The sequence below is a fragment of the Heterodontus francisci genome, chromosome 24 (genome assembly GCF_036365525.1).
Source record: "Heterodontus francisci isolate sHetFra1 chromosome 24, sHetFra1.hap1, whole genome shotgun sequence".
Taxonomy (NCBI): Eukaryota; Metazoa; Chordata; class Chondrichthyes; order Heterodontiformes; family Heterodontidae; genus Heterodontus; species Heterodontus francisci.
Genome location: NC_090394.1, coordinates 51,753,098 through 51,772,033, shown reverse-complemented (window position 1 = coordinate 51,772,033; position 18,936 = coordinate 51,753,098). Strand labels below are relative to the sequence as shown.

General features: G+C 40.0%; 1 protein-coding gene across 3 annotated transcripts in view; it reads left to right on the top strand.

Annotated features, from left to right (window-relative positions):
* tmc5 (transmembrane channel like 5) overlaps positions 1–18,936 on the top strand; it is a 226,987-nt gene that overhangs the window by 157,148 nt on the left and 50,903 nt on the right. For all 3 annotated transcript variants that reach the window (XM_068056183.1, XM_068056186.1, XM_068056184.1), the window contains exons 12-17: positions 8,546–8,715; positions 10,257–10,332; positions 10,567–10,664; positions 14,080–14,175; positions 14,289–14,364; positions 15,259–15,392. In XM_068056183.1, coding sequence (XP_067912284.1) covers positions 8,546–8,715; positions 10,257–10,332; positions 10,567–10,664; positions 14,080–14,175; positions 14,289–14,364; positions 15,259–15,392 — 650 coding nt within the window. The remainder of the gene's footprint in view (positions 1–8,545; positions 8,716–10,256; positions 10,333–10,566; positions 10,665–14,079; positions 14,176–14,288; positions 14,365–15,258; positions 15,393–18,936) is intronic.

Sequence of the window (18,936 nt, the reverse complement as noted above, 5' to 3'; positions counted from 1 at the left end):
CAACCAATTAATTAATGTGTGGTCACTTCCATATTATGTAGGCAAGTGTGGCAGACAATTTGCATACAGAAAATGACCAGTTAATCTATACTTTCTTTCTATCTTAGAATCTCTGGTATTACATATACACAAGTGGTAAATCGGTCTGTATAGAGTTTCTCGGAAAACGAGCAAACTATCGAGCTTGGGTGAATTGGTTGTTGGAGAAACTGAATTCTGGAGAAGATTTTGTTCCAATGCAGCAAAAGGCAGCTGAGTTTTCATTGCATCCCGAGCTTTCAGTGGCAGGTAGATCAGCAAAGCGGAACCAGCCAGCTAGTTTATGGTCTGTGAGTATGTAGAAAGACAAGTATAGCAATGGTTACTTTGTGCAACAACTGTCATCAGAGAACTCTAAATTAGAGAACCAGTGGTAAATTGCTTTCAGTTCAGTATTTGACCTTTCTTAATCATAGCACTAGTGTAATTGATTAAATAATCTTTAGCTTGCTGCAATTCTATTTGACTTCACATTAGAAAACCACATCCAGAAAGGTGAGGGTTGAAAGTGGGCAGCATTCTAATTAGCTTTAGATTCCCTTTTAAGGTCTGGAATTCAGGTATTTGTGAATCCAAAGATACAATCTTAATTACATTGTGCAATTTCATGTTTCTCCTGAGGAACATGAACTTGCATTGCAATTGTCTTGTGATATGGCAAGATCTGCACGTATAGCAGGGGAGTTTGTTCAACCCAATGTGCATCAGGATCTGAACTTGAAATGAGCCAAATTTAGTAAAATTTGGATTTTTATTATGAAAACTGAAATTGACTGATGCATTATTTTTGCTTCAATTTGGATCATTCTTAATTGCAGTAATGTAAGTAGTTTACACATGACAATTCTTCACAAGCATATTTAATAAGTTATCTTGAAACTTTAAAAAATACTGCATCAAAAATGTAATTTTCAATAAACATATTTATGCAAGTAGTGTATCTTTTAAGAGATCTTTGTTAACTTGCAGGATAAAAAGTGGGATATGTTTTTATGATAATTGTGTTTTCCCTGTCTTTCTGACTGAAGTATAGGTTCTCAGCTACTCAGCAATGGACAACATTCGAGGCTTGTGATGGAGCAAATTTGTGCACTAATGTCCCTACCATGGAAAATATTAAAATCAAATTCAATAAATCTGTTAATTTTTGTGGTAGCACTAAAAACATGACTGTGGAAGCTGCTGGATTGTCATAAAATCTCAACTGGTTCATTAACATCCTTAGGGGAAGGGAAGCTGTTGTTGCTAGCTGGTCTGGCTGACATGTCGCTTGTAAGATTTTTGTATGTTTGGGGGGGGGGGTGTTGGCTAGCCTTTGACCCACAAGGCACAGACTCTGGTGTACTTAAATCAATATAGAGAATTTATTAAGCACAGCAAGGATTTACAATGCAATATTTAACCAACGGCAGTAGTTATACAGCCGAGTACAGAGAGTCCTCGATTCTTGCCTCCCGAGCTGCTGTGGCGCAGTCTTCTCTCTAAGTGTTCTCTTGACTGTAGTATGGTCTCTTCAAATCTGTGTGCCTCAATGTCTCTCAGCACCTTTCCTTTAGTCCCCCCTCCAAGGGTTTCTTCATTCTATATTAGGTTACATTCCACCTTAACCCTTTTGATTGGTCAAGTATGGCCTCACCTTCCATATATTGTCTCAACAGATGGTTTGATGGCCTAAGTCATTGTCACACAATGGGGAATGTTTGCTATCACCATCAACATTCCTGTCAAGAATGGCCTCTGAATACCTTTATTTACATTTCCATCCCCATGAAGCCTGCAAATCTATACATGTTGTTACTATGATTCTGTCTTAATTGAAATGGGGAAGGGCAGTCATCAAGACATCCTATCTCATCTCAAAAGCCACTTCTGCTATTGTTGCTACATTTGACATAGTCTTTCACCATCTTTCCAGTACAGCATACAAATACACATTTCACATAACGACATGATTCCAAACACAAGGTACATAACTTAATTCTAATGTAATGCATTGATAAACATAGAAAGTATAACTATTCCTGAACTTAACAGCATCATTTCTTAAAATGGGCGGCACAGTGGCGCAGTGGTTAGCACCGCAGCCTGACAGCTCCAGCAACCCAGGTTCAATTCTGGGTACTGCCTGTGTGGAGTTTGCAATTTCTCCTTGTGTCTGCATGGGTTTCCTCCGGGTGCTCCGGTTTCCTCCCACCACCAAAGACTTGCAGGTTGATAGGTAAATTGGCCATTATAACTTGTCCCTAGTATAGGTAGGTGGTAGGGGAATATAGGGACAGGTGGGGATGTGGTGGGAATATGGGATTAGTGTAGGATTAGTATAAATGGGTGGTTAATGGTCGGCACAGACTCAGTGGGCTGAAGGGCCTGTTTCAGTGCTGTATCTCTAAATAAATAAAATAAATAAAAAGCATTCTACTTTTAAAAAAACTATAGCACCTCATGTAAACTGCAGCTGGCCATAACCTGCACAGTTTCATTTAAGCAGCACAGTAACAACAGATTAAATATGGCAGTTGTTGACCCCCTAGTTCCTACATACTCGAGTCCCATATCATGCAATTGATTCTTAATGCCTCTAAGGTGGCTTAGCCAGCCACTCAATCATAAAAACAATCACTAGGAAGCAAGGAGGAGGCTCACCACTTTCTCAGAGTAGCTAGGGACGGACAACAATTGTGTCTATGCAATCATTGCCACATCCCAAGAGCAAATTTTTAAAAAGAACACCCACAGTGGAGAAAAGCTGAAGTTACTTTGGGGAGCAGGTACAAATCTGGTGGCATTCCTCCCATCCAGGGCTAAATATTATAGGGAGAAACCTTACAGAAAGGATGTAGGAAAAGATAGAAAATTGAAACAAAATTGTTTTCTCAAGCATAGTCCCATCGCTAGGCATGGGGGTGAAAGAAGCAGGGAAATTAAGAAGGTAACTACTGGTTAATAGAATAGTGCATAGCTGGGTTTGTTTTGGGGATCAAGTAGTAGTATAGGAGTGATGGACAGATACGAGGATACCAGATGTCAGGATCTTAACTGTTGGGGACTATTTGAACTAGGTGAGTAGTGTTATGATCTGGTGAGCAATGTGCCTAGAGGTCTTGTGCTGTCTTTACCTGGTCTTATTGTAACAGGGTTTAATTTTTTACACACTGTGTTTTGAGCTCCCCCTTTGTGAATCCTTGTTCACAACTTTCCATTTATAAGGCAAAGAAATGACCACAAACAGGCTTTCTTTGGTAGATAGATGAGATTTATTAAACCTTAAACTTAAACTCTAATATGGCTCACGTCGACGGAAATACGACGTGCCCACACTAGCATGCACATGCAAAACAAACATACAGATAGGGACAGAAAAGAGCAGAAGAAAAGATAAGTAAAACAGTTTGAGGCAATATCTTGTTACTGTTTCTCGAGCTCGCTGTAGTCTTTTATTGAAGATATAGTCTTGCGTTACATTGGGGCCCAGTATTCATCTTAAACCTTTTCTCTCTTTGAGTTTCACGTGTTTTCACAAGATTCAGTACCATGGGAAGAGATGAAGGCAGGCAGACAGGAGTGGAGATGTTCTCAGTCCCAGGAGCGATCTTTACTCCGTGAGCACATAGCTTTTTCTCAGTTCAAATCTCTGTGTTGGGAGTACAAATTCAAAAAAAACTTCCAGGTTGCCCAGCAGACTAGTCATGTGACTAAAACTGGTCTGACTACGTCTGTGTATCGGGGAAGCAACTGCTGGGTCCCCATTGTTTCAACATTGTCTGGTACTATGCAAATGTCCTTCCAGTCAGGATTTGCAATGTTATGTTTTTGTTCATGTGGAAAAATAATGTGTGCCTCAGTCTTGGCAGGTTGGGGGGGGCGGGGTTTGACTGACAACAGTGAGAGGCAGGGTAGGGTCTGAATCATGCATCAGAACAACAACAGAGCGGTACTCATAAAAGATAGAGGGTGTTGTCTTATATGCATGGAAACCTAGAAGGTTAAGTAGTCAAGCCAGCTTTGCAGGAAAGCTAAGGCATGAAATTCTAGGGTTAGATTTGTGCAACAAGAAAAATAAAAGGTCAACATTTGCAGTTAGCTACAGACCGCTGGGTAAAAGAAAGAGAATGACTCATCGCTTTGAGGATTTTAGATGAGTGAATGAGGAAAGGAAGGTAGCACAGATGGGGGACTTAAAGCCCAAAATAAGCAGTTATCACACAAAGTTGACTCAGGGATCTATCTGACATAATGGAGTAGAATTGCAGCTTGATACTTTAGAAACCTGAAGTAATAACTGGGCAGTTTCTATAACAGGCGGCCGACCTGCAATCCGAGTTTTACACCCGGGCAGCAAGTTGAAAATCTACCCCAGTGTGTCTAGATTTCCATTAGGCCTTTAATAAGACATTAGAGACTCCTTTAAAAGCTAAGCTCTGCAAGTATTCTGGGTAAGTCATGATTGTGGATGAAGTGAGCCTTTGACTTAGTGGTGGCATTCCTCCTCCTGAGTCAACAAGTACAGTGCTCGAACCCCACTTCAGACAGTCCCAGTGAGTAGAGACCAGAGATCCAGCTCTGAAATTTTGTGTTGACATTCAGCAGGAGACGTGACTCTGGTGGGTGTAGATGACCCTTCTCACATAGGGGTTATGAACTACATAGGATTATAAAAGATATACAGCAAAGAAACAGGCCATTTGGCCGAACCAGTCCTTGCCAGTGTTTATACTCCACTCGAGATGCCTCTTGTTGTTCCTCATCTAAATCTATCAGCATAACCCTCTATTCCCTTCTCCCTCATATGCTTATCTAGCCTCCCTTTAAATCATCTATACTATTTGCTTCAACCACTCACTGTGAATAGCAAGTTCCACATTCTCACCACTCTCTGGGTAAAGAGGTTTCTTCTGAATTCCCTATCTGATTTCTTGGTGACTATCTTATATTGATGGCCTCTAGTTTTACTCTTCCCCACAAGTGGAAACATTCTGTCTGTATCCACTCTATCAAAACCTTTCATAATTTTAAAGACCTCTATTGGGTCACCCCTCAGCCTTCACTTTTGAAGAGAAAAGAGATACAGCCTGTTCATCCTGTCCTGATCGGCATACCCCAGCATTTTGGTATCATCCTTGTAAATCTTTTTTGCACCCTCTCCAGTGCTTCTATACCTTTTTTATGATATAGTAACTAGAATTGTAGGCAGATGTGGTCTAACTAAGGTTCAATACAAGTTTAGCAGAACTTCTTTACTTTTCAATTCTATCCCTCTAGAAGTAAACCCCAGTGCTTGGTTTGTATTTTTATGACCTTGCTAACCTGTGTCACTACTTCTGTGATTTGTGTATTTGTACTCACAGATCCCTTTGCTCTTCTACCCATTCGATTCTGGATTTTTAAGTACTGTGCAACCTTTTTGTTTTTCTTGCTAAAATGTAATACCTCACATCTGCTGATGTTGAAATTCATAGGAACATAGGACTTTGGAGCAGGAGTAGGCCTTTGAGCCTGCTCCACCATTCAATAAGATCATGACTGATCTGGTTGTGGCCTCAACTCCACCTTCCTGCCTGGCCCCCATAAAACTTGACTCCCTTATCTATCAAAAATCTATCTAGCTCAGTCTTAAATACATTCAGTTACCCAGCCTCGACTGCTTTCTGGGGAAGAGAATTCCACAGACTAATGACCCCTTGAGAGAAAAAAATTTCTCCTCATTTCCATCTTAAGAGGGAGACCATGTATTCTTAAACTGTGTCCCCTAGTTCTAGTCTCCCGCACAAGAGGAAACTTCTTCCCGTTATCTGCTCTATCAAGTCCCCTCAGGATCTTCAGCAGGTCTGGCAGTATCTGTGGAGAGAGAAACAGAGTTCATCAGAACTGGCAAAGGTTAGCAATGTAATAGGCTTTGAACAAGTGAAAGGGGGAGGGGGGAAGAAGAACAAAAGGGAAGGTTTGTGATAGGGCAGAGGACAGGAGAGATTAAATGACAAAGATGTCATGCACCAAAGGCAAAGGAAGTGCTAATATTTATAGTAAAAGACATAGTATTAGTTCAGACAATATGTTAATGGCAGAATAATGAGCAGCTCTGTTCAAAAGCACAAACATGAAAAACAAGTTTAAGGCAGGCACATGGTTAAAAATATTAAATTAAGTTAAAATTTAAAAAGCCAGTCATGCTCTGAAATTGTTGAACTCAATGTTGAGTCCAGAAAGCTGTAGAGTGCCTAATCAGAAGATGAGGTGCTGTTCCTCAAGCTTGCTTTGAGGTTCACTGGAATACTGCAGCAGGCCAAGGACAGAAATATGGGAGATAAGAGCAGGGTGGTGAATTAAAATGGCAAGAAACCGGAAGCTTAGGGTCATGCTTGCAGACTGAGCAGAGGTGTTCCGCAAAGCGGTTACCCAATCTGTGTTTGGTCTCCCCAATATAGAGGTGACCGCATTGTGAGCAGCGAATACAGTATAGTAAATTGGAAGAAGTAGAAGTAAAATTGTTACTTCACCTGGAAGGAGTGTTTGGGGCCTTGGATGGTGAGGAGGGAGGAGGTAAAAGGGCAGGTATTACACCTCCTGTGATTACATGGGAAGGTGCCGTGGAATTGAAACGAGGTGTCAGGGTGATGGAGGAGTGGACCAAGGTGTCGGCAGAGGGAACTATCCCTTCGGAATGCTGATGGGGAGATGTGTTGGTGGTGGCATCACGCTGAATGTGGTGGAAATGTGGAGGATGATCCTTTGGATGTGGATGCTGGTGGGGTGGAAAGTGAGGGCAATGGGGAACTCTTATTTTTGAGGATGTGGTGCTGAAATACAACAAAATGTTATTGTAAAATAGGAAACAACAAGTAAGTTATAGTTTAAGATACAAAGTATGCACTAAAATATTAGTCTAATTACTAGACTACTAAAGAATTATCTTTGATGTATGAAAGAAACTAACATCTGCTGGGATCATAGTTTTGGGAAGCTACAGAGATAGTGGAAGAGATGGATATGATTTTCCAAAATTCCCTGGATTCTAGAACGGTCCCAGTGGATTGGAAGTTAGCAAATGTAACACCACTATTCAAGAATAGAGGGTAAGAGAAAACAGGGAACTACAGGCCAGTTAGCCAGACATCAGTCATCAGGAAAGCATTGGAATCTATTATTAAGGAAGTCTTAACAATTCAATTACAAAATCATGGCATGATCAAAGTCAGCATGGTTTTACGAAAGGGAAATTGTATTTGAATAATTTATTAGAGTTTTCAGAGGATGTAACTAGTTGGGTAGATAAAGGAGAACCAGTAGATGTAGTATACTTGGATGTCCAAAAGGCATTTGATAAGGTGCCACACAAAAGGTTAATATGCAAGATAAGTGCTCATGGAGCTGGGAGTAATATATTAGCATTGATAGAAGATTGGTTAATGAACAGGAAGCAAAGAGTAGGGATAAATGGGGCATTTTCAAGTTGGCAGGCTGTAACTAGTGGAGTGCCCCAAGAATCAGTGCTAGGGCTTCAGCTATTTACAATCAATATTAATAAGTTAGACAAAGAGACAGCGAGTAATGTATCTAAGTTTGCTGAAGATGCAAAGCTAGATGGGAATGTAAGCTGTGAAGAGGACAGAAACAGGCTGCAAAGCCATATAGACAAGTTAAGTGAGTAAGCAACAGGGTGGCTGATGGAGTATAATGTGGGGATGTGTGAGGTCATTCACTTCGGTAGTAAAAATAGAAAAGCAGAATATTTTCTAAAAGGTGTGAAACTTGTAAATGTTGATGCTCAGAGGGACCTCAGTGCACTTGTACAAGGAACACAGAAAGTTAGCATGCAGGCAATTAGGAAGGCAAATGGCATGTTGGCCTTTATTGCAATGGGCTTTAGGGAGATCACACCTGGAATACTGTGTGGAGTTTTGGTCTCCATATTTAAGGAAGGATATACTTGCCTTGGAGGCAGTACAGCAAAGGTTCACTAGATTGGTCCCTGGGATGAGAGGGTTGTCTTATGATGAGAAGCTGAGTAAATTCAGTCTATACTCTCTTGGGTTTAGAAGAATGAGAGATGATCTCATTGAAACCTACAAAATTCTGAAGGGGCTTGGCAGGGTAGACACTGAGAGGTTGTTTCCCCTAGCTGGGGAATCTAGAAAACAGGGACACAGTCTCAGGATAAGGGGTCAATCATTTAGGACTGAGAGGAGGAGAAATTTCTTCACTCAACGGGTTTTCAATCTTTGGAACTCTCTAACCCAGAGGGTTGTGGATGCTCCATCATTGAATATACTTAAGGCTGAAATAAACAGATATTTGGCCTCTCAAGGAATCAAGGGAAATGGGGAATGGGCGGGAAAGTGGAGTTGAGGTCAAAGATCAGCTATGATCGCATTGAATGGCGGAGCAGGCTTGATGGGCCTTATGGTCTATTCCTCTTCCTATTTTTTATGTTCAACAATACATAATATTTCAGGAGTATTATGAATTATTTAAGGTACAAAGCAAAATTCTTTGATTTATATTTTCATAGATAATTCAAAAAAATCCAACTGAAGAAGAATTACATAAGCAAGCAGCAACATTGTTTTTGCCTTTTGTGGTAGCCATTATCAATCTGTTCATACCTTTATTCTTCTCCTTCCTTGGCGTTATGGAAAGATTCAAATATCCACGGCATGAGATATATGTTCTTATTATAAGGTATTCATTTCAAGTTTTGCTTTCAAATAAATCTTATCATAACTTAAAGAGTGAATGTCACCATGAGTGACCACTTAAAAAAATTATAAAGAGCTATGTTTAGCATGACTATTAATTTGACTTTGTCAATTTTTATGCATACTCGATTTGAACATTGAAACGAGTGGCAGCACTGGGAAAAGTGCCTGTGTAAAGGAGGTGAATTAATGTATAGTTACAATAACAAGCCTTCTATTTGCACCTTGAGTTAATGAATGTTTATAGCATGCATATCATGTGTCACAGTGGTATAAACTTGAGATTTAAGGGCCTGCTGTGCCACCACTATTTTGCAACAAAAGCTCCAAGATTCCCACTTGCACACCAGTTGATAGTTACTCTCTTTCCTTCTGCTTCTTTTCTCAGTTTATTTCTCTCTTGCATAGATTCAACGTACTTCTGGTCTATCTCTATTTCTCAGCTATTTGCTTCTCTTTCCTCTCACATTTCTGTCACCACTATTCTCCATTCCTGTTTTGATGTATAAAGCTCCCTAATAGAACAGTGGGAATAAACAGTTCTGATCTGTGACCAATTATATCAACTTAACACTCTTAGATAATATAAAAATCGTCAAATAGACTATACCAATAATGCAAGACAACAGGATGTATAATAAAGACGACACACTATTAGGATAGCAAATGACAGAAAATAGGCATTGGTTTCTCACAGCATGTACAATTACTGTGAAGGTTCTTTTAGGTTGGGACAAAGCCTTGATCTTTGAATGATGAGAGCAAAGCTACTACCATTTTATATCTGAAATTGTAGTGACGATAATAAATATTAGCAAGTATGGTAATGTAATGATTACATTATTGGACTACTACACAGAGGCCTAGAGTACTAATCCAGAGAGCTTGAGTTAAAATCCCACTGCAGCTGTTTGAGAACTTCACTTCAGGATAAAATATCTGGAAGGTAAAGTCACCATGAACCTGTTGGATTTTTGTAAATCCTTTGAGGAAGGAACATATTGTTGTTACATGGTCTGGCACATATATGCCTGCAGTCCCATATCAATGTGGTTGTCATTTAACTTCCCTCTGAAATAGCTTAGCGAGCCACTACAAAGATCAAACCAGTATAAAAAGATTGGATTTCAGCTGTTCAAGAAGAAGGCCCACCGCCACTTTCTCAGAGCAACTGGGGATGGGCAATAAATGCTGGCCTTGCCAGCGATTTCTACACCCCGAAAAATAATTTTTTAAAAATTGGTTGCACCCAGTGTAAAAGTCACACCTGTCTTGACTTTTATACTGAGCAACTGCTAGACAAAAAATGCTCTTATTAGTGCATAGGCATACCTGTCTGTAGGTCACAAAATTCTGAATTTACACTTAACTTATGCACCAAATTTTGACATATGGGAAATTGCTATAGTAGGCACCATACTGATTTGCTCAAGTAGTCGAGGTATTGTTATTGAATAACCATTTTTTAATGTATATATGTGTATAATTATAATCGTAAATGAGCTAACTTCTTTTCCCTTGCAGGAATGTTTTGCTGAAAATGTCAATAATTGGAGTTCTGTGTTACTATTGGCTGGTGACAGTAGCAACCACTGTAGAGGCATGTACCACAACATCTTCTCAATCATTAGTCATTCTAGTTCAAACCCAATTCATTACTGAACTATTAAGTAACTATTTTATTCTGAGTCTCTTCTTAATTAACTTTATATTTGGTAGAAAATATTTAGTATTATGTCTTAAAATATATGATGCAAATGTTTTCACATTGTAACTTTAAAAAGTTATTTGTCAAAATATTGTGTCACAAGTATGATATTTGTTGTGTTAACAGTGTTGGGAAACGTTTGTGGGACAAGATCTATACCGACTTGTAGTGACTGATTTTATCTTCTCCTTACTGGGTTCCTTCTTTGGGGAGTTCATTCGAAGGTATGATGTATCCTCTTATTCTCTTGCCTCAAGATTTGTGAAGCAATTTTATGCAAAAATTACTAATTATTTCAAGCCAATAATGATGTGAAATCAAATAAATTTTATGTATCTAATATTCATCATACTAAAGTTGGACAACATCCAGTACTGCTTAAGAAAATGGCATGGAGCTTTCTCCCTTCAGGAAGAGCTCGTACTATTTATTTCATGCATGTTTCAATTATATATGTGTGTATATCCACAGCATTAAAATTATTTTACATTAAATGATTCCATGGAATACTTAATGCATTCATCTTCAATTCCTTACTTACCCACTGTTGGAGATACATTAGCCTGTTCTAAATAAACTAGTAGATTTCTTGTTACATTGTTCATGGGTAACCTGGGAACATTTGGGCCTAGAAGTTGGGCTGTGTAGAGCCTAAAAATGGGTGGGAGCACCGAATGCCTATTTTGAGACCTGTTCAGGTGCGAAAATTATGTTTCTTGTTCTAAATTTTCTTCTGTGTACCATTCCATTAATATGGAAAAATGAGGCAGTAGGCAGACGACAATCGTCACTCATATATCTCAAACTGTAAATCAAATTTCTAAGAATTAAAATAAAATTTTACAGAAACAAGAGCAAACACAGAAATTTTTTCTAGGTCAGGATACTTTTTACTTAATTTATAGTCTCTGTTTCAAAGTAATAAACATCTCAAAGCTCTGATATGTCTTGAAGTAACTTGAAGTGTCTGTCTTTGAGAGATGTTACAACAGCAAGAACTTGCTTTAATATAGCACCTTTAATATAGAAAAGTATCTCAAGGCACTTCACAGACACGTAATCTGAAAAAAATGGACACCAACACCGGAAGTAGACCAAAAGTTTGGGCGAAGAGCAGTCTAAGGAGGATCGGAAAGGAGAAGAGGAAGGTAGAGAGACTTTGACGTTTAGCGAGGGAATTCCTGAGCATAGAGTCTAGGTGGTTGAAGACAGTCACCACTCGTGGGATGAAGCACCAGAAGCCAAGGTCAGAGGAACAGAGAGTTCAGGGGGGTCAGTGGATTGTAGAACTGGAGGAGGTTAGAGATTGGGAGGGGGCAGAGTTTGTGACAAGGGTATGGAGTTTGTGGTGGGAGCCAAAGACAATAGCGTGGATTTCCCTAGTTTTTATCCAGAGAAAATTAAGGGTCTTCCAAGACTGGATATTGGACAAGCGGTTTGACACTGGACTAGGTGAGAGCGATGAGCACGTGCTATCCCTGATTCATTAGCTGTCTGTGAATTTAAGAATTATTGTATGGCTGGAGTTAACTTCTAAAAAAAAAAATCTCATGGATAAAAACATTAACTAAGCTAACTTGAGATGCAAGCAACTTTATTTGTTCTTCAGAATCTTATTCCTGGGCAGTTATTTGATTATAAAAGATAATTTTTTTCTCCACTTTATTTCCCATGGTCATTTGAGCTCTTGCTGAACTTTCTGCTGTTGTACTGCCCACAGCATTTTTCACACCACTGAATCTTCTGTCCCCAGCACTTGAACTTGTGGTCATTTGCCATGGTGAAGGCCTGCCTGACTGGTTGATAACTCCTGCAATGTATGCCAGCCACCTAAGAAAAGGAAACTTCTGCTTTTTACTTTATGTTCTCAGCTCCAACTAGCTCAAATAGTTATTTATGTTATTCTCAGTAACCTATTTCCTACTTGACCAGATCCATTGGGCTGATTTTACCCTCGGTGGACGGGAGCCGTCCACTGACTGAAAAGTCGGTGGCGAATCTGCCTCCAACTGGCCTGAGGATCAGGCCTGCATTTTACGGTCCCCAGGCCTTTAATTGGTCTGAGGCGGGACATCCACCTCATTGAGGCAGGAAGTCCAGCCTAATGGAGCTGCTGGCCAATCAGCGGGCCAACAGCTTTCTGTCCCAGCAGCGCCACCGGGAGCATGGCCACTGCTGGGACTGCAATCCAGACATAAGAAGGAAAATGTCAGGGCACCCTGGAATGAAGGTAAAATTTTGGGGCCTCGCCGGGGGTCCTCAGTCGGGCCCCGGTGAGGCAAGGGTGATCGATTGGGGGTGGTTGGGGCATCAGGGGCAGCCCTCCATCGGGCACAGGGTGCTTGATCATGAGGGCCCCCCCACCCCTCCCCCAAGGCCGTCAGAAAGCCGCCTGCTTTTGTCAGGTGGCTTTTCTTGGGCCTGGCCACCCGACCGACAATGTGTAAAATCCCCTTGGCGGCAGGCGGAGGCCCTTAAGTAGCTGTTAACTGGCCACTTAAGGGCCTTGATTGGCCGGGGCATGTGGGCTGTTTTTCGCCACCGCCGCTCTGCGTAAAGTGGCGGCGGAGGCGGGAGTGAGTCGGGAAGGGCCTCCCAAGCCATCCACTCCATTTTACACCCCGCCCCGACACCTTCCCGCGTTTTGGGGGGGGGGGGATGTAGAATTCATCCGATTGTGTTGAAAATATGTAGTTTCCTATTCCTATTCCTATTCAATTTCCGGCGCGGAGCGCAGATCCTGAGAGACGCTTGGGGGAATCAGAGAGGAGGAAAGAGTTCTAAGAGGTTGCTTTCTTCAGCGGGAGAATCACAGGGCCTCGCACGATGCTGCCAGACCTGCTGAGTGGTTCCAGCGTTTCTTGGGATTAGAATAGTTGGGTGCTGTATGGCAGGCACAGACACGAAGGGCCGAATGGCCTGTTTCTGTGCTGTATAACTATAACTATTATTTTGTCCTTCCTTTTGGGATTCCCCACCCTGCATTTTGAATCTGTTAGGAACACAGGAGTAGCACAACCACTCCTTTAATTCTACTTTCTGTGAAACATTGAAAAGACAACTGAGATTATTAACCTGTGTGGGGAAGTTTAAATTGACTTCTAAACACTGTCGCATAGAACACTGCTATAACAAAAATATTTGATGCTACCTTCTAGAAACTAGAAGAGGAAAAATTATAATCCATTCTGACATATCCTAATGTCAGCTCATTTTTCACATTGCTATCCATCTATGGTGTCCTTTTCTATCATGGTCTAGTTGAGCTGTGTGCCAAAGGCATTTGTTTCACAGACATTTCTAGCGGTCTGAGAGTTTAATTTGCCCATTGGTCCAGAGGAGGGAGATTATCCATCCACATCGTCTCTTTCTGGCCAGCTTTAGAACTTTATTTGCAAATTTTATTTGGATTCAGACCATAACAGTTCCATGGAATCTTAAACTAAATTACTCACTCTTAATGCTGATTCTCAATTCATTAAGAACACTTCATCTAAGCATTTACTATTTTTAACTGTCTAGATGGAATTGTGTTACATATTTTATCTGTAATATTTGAAATAACTTGGAATTATGTAGCAACCAGTGCTTTATATGGAATACTAATAATTTAACACTTGGTTTCTAAAACGGTTTCAGCATCATAGGGATGCATTGCTGCCATAAACTTGGAACACCAGAATTTGACATCGCAACGAATGTATTAGGTTTAATCTATGCTCAAACACTAGCATGGTATGTAGATTTCAATGAATCTTACCAAAATGAAAAAAACTATAGAATTACACACTTTTATGTATTTCAATGTTTACTTACCATAGTTCTTCATTTAAAAACTTTCATTTTAGGATTGGACTTTTCTTTGCACCTCTTTTACCAGCAATACAGATCATAAAGTTCTTCATTATATTTCATGTTAAAAAGGTATGGTAAATAGTCCACAGTTACAACTGATTATAAATATTTAGAGCTGTTAATGACTTACATAAAGACTGTAACACCAATGTATTGTTACTGGTTCAATACACTGCAAGTACTTTTAAATATGTTGTTGAAATTAGTAGGATTCATGCGTGACCACTTAAAGCTCTTTAGATTAACTGCTATACTTGCAACTGTCACACTTTCATTGTTTAGATGACATTATAGTATGTTTATCACTATCAAACATCAAGGAAAATATTATATTTGACAACTGTACAATTAAAAAGTCATAAGAATAGGATTGAGTGTGTAATTAATTAAATTATCCTCACATTAATTTAATCAAAGTAATATCAGAATTTTATATGTACAGTTATGTTAAAACAAAACAATTTATTTACATTTTGTTTTGAATCAGTTATATTATCAGAGCAGACATGCAAAAGAAGAATGCCATATTTTTCACAACGGGTTAAGCAAAATACCTAATGTGTTAACAGTAATCTACACTTCAGTTTTTGGAAGTTATTAACCTAGTCATTCATGAAATATTTTCCATATTCCAGCTTGACATATGATCTTCAACACTACATGATGTCTGGGAATCGTGGCACTGTTTTCCACATCCTTCTTAGTCATGATAGTACAAAAATGCAATTTTTTTAAAATTAGATTTTAAATGTGTTGCATAAGTATATTGGGCAAATTATGAAGTTGGCATGTTTATTATATTTTACTACCAGTGGTAGCATGCATATGTGTATATATATATGTGTGTGTGACATACCCTCAATATAGTAATAGTATTTTGTGAATAATATAACTCTGTAACCAGACTGAATGTTTGCTGTTTTGAAGAGAAATGCTGATTAATATTTTTGATTTTGTGTTTAGATTAGCCTAATGATGAATTGCCAGCCTCCTCACAAAGCTTGGCGAGCTTCTCAGATGACAACCATCTTTGGTTTCCTTCTGTTCTTTCCTGGCTTCATTGGGGTAATTTGCTTGTTAGGAGTAACCGTGTGGAAGTAAGAGTTGCACCTTTTTTCACCTAATGTAGCAGCACTGCCATTATCTAATATATTTTCTGGAGGTTTATTTTACACCTTAAATAATAAACATTCTCGGTGCTTAAAGGGGAGGAAAAGTCTAGCAGAAATATTCCTTTTTCCAAAATCCTGTTTTCTTATAAAATAATAAAATGGGCACACCATACATTTGCTTGAATTAAAATAAAATTACTTGCCAACACTGGAACTTTCAAGTACAGTCCATGCCCCTGCTGTGTTAGTTACATACAAGCATACAAATTAGGAGCAGAAGTAGGCTATGCGGCCCCTCTAGCCTGCTCCCCCATTCAATAAGATCATGGCTGATCTGTTTGTGTCTTGAATTCCACACTCCCATCTATCCCCGATAATCTTTGATTCTCTTGCTTAACAGGAATCTGTCTACCTCTGCCTTAAAAATATTCATTGACCCCGCCTCCACCACCTTCTGAGTAAGAGTTCCAAAGTCGCACAACCCTCTGAGAGAAAATATTTCTCCTCATCTCTGTCCTGAAAGGACGACCACGAATTTTAAAACAGTGCCACCTAATTCTGGACTCACCCACAAGAGGAAACCTCCTTTCCACATTCACCTTGTCAAGACCATTCAGGATCTTTTAAACTTCCATCAAGTCTCCCCTCACTCTTCTAAACTCCAGTGAAAACAAGCCCAGACTGTCCAACCGTTCCTCATAAGACAACACGCTCATTCCAGTTATCAATCCAGTAAATCTCCTCTGAACCGCCTCCAACGCATTCACATCCTTCCTTAAATAAGGAGACCAAAATTGCACACAGTATTCGAGATGTGGTCTCACCAATGCCCTGTATAACTGAAGCATAACATCCTTACTTTGATTTTCAATTCCTCTCGTAATAAAGGATAGCATTCCATTAGCCTTCTTTATTACTTGCTGTACCTGCATACTAACTTTTTGTGACTCATGCAATAGAACACCGAGATCCCTCTGCACCTCGGAATTCTGCAGTCATTCTCTGTTTAAGTAATACTCTGTTTTTTTCTTCTTCCTGCCAAAGTGAACAACTGTACATTTTCCCACATTATACACCATCTGCCAGATTTTTGCCCACCCACTCAACCTTTCCATATCGGTCTGCAAACTCCTTATGTCCTCTTCATAACATGCTTTCCTACCTATCTTTGTGTCATCAGCAAATTTAGCTATCATGCCATCACTCCCCTCATCTAAGTCATTGATATCAATTGTAAAAAGTTGAGGCCCAAGCACAGACTCCTGCGGGACTCCACGCGTAACATCCTGCCAATCAGAAAAGGACCCATTTATGCATACTCTCTGTTTTCTGCCAGCCAGCCAATCGTCTATCCGTGCTAATGTGTTACCCACTACATCATGAGCTCCTACTTTGTCAAATGCCTTCTGGAAATCCAAGTACAGTACGTCAACAGGCTCCCCTTTATCCACAGCGCATGTTACTCCTTCAAAGAACTCCAATAAATTGCTTAAACATGATTTCCCTTTCCCAAACCATGCTGACTATTCCCAATTAGCTTGAGTTTTTCTAAGTGCCCAGCTATAGCCTCCTTAATGATTGATTCTAACACTTTCCCCACGACAGACGTCCAGCTGCATGGCCAATATTTACCTATTTTCTGCCTCTCCCCCTTCTTGAATAGAGGGGTTATATTTGCTACTTTCCAGTTTGACGGAACCTTTCCAGAATCTAGCGAATTTTGAAAAATTAACACCACGCATCTACTACTTCATTAGCCACCTCTTTTAAGACCCTAAGATGAAGCCCATCAGGACCCAGGGACTTGTCAGCCCACAGCTCCATCAATTCCATCAATTATGAGGAGTGTCCTGAAGCAAATAATGATCACCACAGTATTAAACCAGAATGTTATAGGGTAGGCAAGAAAGCTTCGAACAAAAAGTACTCGATTGACCTGCCTCTTTATTTGAGTGAGCATGAAGTTCCAAATGATTCAGAGTCACTGTAAAATTTAGGTTTCATTCAGTGCTTGAGCTTTTCACTCCTTTACATCAAAGCTGCTTTTGTAAAAGGCGGAGAATCATAGATGGCAAGTAAAATGCACAGGCCCAGGATTTCCTTGGAGCTTCTCCTGCTCTGCCACGGTAACATCGCTGAAAGTGGGGTGGAAAACTTACTTACAGGCATAAAACATGGTTTCAGTGGGATTTTTACCACACTTCCATGGAAGTTACAGCAGCAGAGCAGACGCTGCTCTGACCAAATTCCAGGCCATACTAAGAATAAACAAGATAACAAACACGTAATTTGGTGTTGCTATTAACTCAAATGCAATTGTTCATCTTAGTTTACTACATCATTTGGCCAACAGTCCTTTTGTTCAAATTTGTGATAGATGCATAAAACCTACCTTGTTGACTTAATTGTCTTCTGTAAAGTGGCCTTCTTATCAGAATGGTCAGAGGATGTTATCTTATCTGAAAACCAGCCCATAGAATTTGCTAAATACAAGGTGTTCATAAAAGCTGAAGCATATTCGACTTCAACTTTGTTGTCAACATAACAAAATCTAGAGGTAATCCCACAAAGATTGTTGTCTTATTCGTGTCATGATTGTATATGAGAATTTCTTTCCGGAAGAGACTATCATGCCAATGGGCATCAGCCAACCACATTCAGCAACTACTTCTCTCTAATTCCAAAAGAGGCTTTTAAGTTATGTCTTTGTTTTAGATTTCCAGCATATGTAATTTTTTTTTTTTGGTTTTTCATTTGTATCCTATAAATGTTTATCTACTTATTTCCTGTTCATTTTGCTCTTCTCTGCAGCTGTTTTGATTTCTCTGTTCTATGCACCATACTATCATAAAATCATAGAATGTTTACGGCACAGAAAGCGGCCACTTGGCCCATTGGGCCTGCGTGGCTGAAAAACAAGCCACCTCGCATAATCCCACCTTCCAGCATTTGGTCCGTAGCCATACAGGTTACAGCACTTGAGATGCATATCCAGACACCTTTTAAATGAGTTGAGGGTTTCTAATTCTATGACCCTTTCAAGTAGTGGATTCCAGACCCCCACCACCCTGTTTCCTCATATCCCCTGTAATCTTTCTACCAATCACTTCAAATCTGTGCTCCCTAGTCACTGACCTCTCTGCTAAGGTAAATAGGCCCTTCACATCCACTCTATCCAGGCCCCTCACAATTTTGTACATTTCAATTAAATCTTCCCTCAGCCTTCGATGTTCCAACATTCACACCACACAAGTGTCAGGCAATGACTATCTCAAACAAAAGAGAATCTAACCATCTCCCGTTGACATTCAATGGCGTTATGATCGCTGAATCCCCCACTATCAACATCCTATCATTGACCGGAAACTGAACTGGAGTAGCCAACTGGGTCAAAATCCTGGAACTCCCTTTCTAACAACACTGTGGGTATACCTACACCCTAAGGACTGCAGCAGTTCAAGAAGGAAGCTCACCACCAACTTTTCAAGGGCAATTAGGCATGGGCAGTGAATGCTGGCCTAGCCAACGA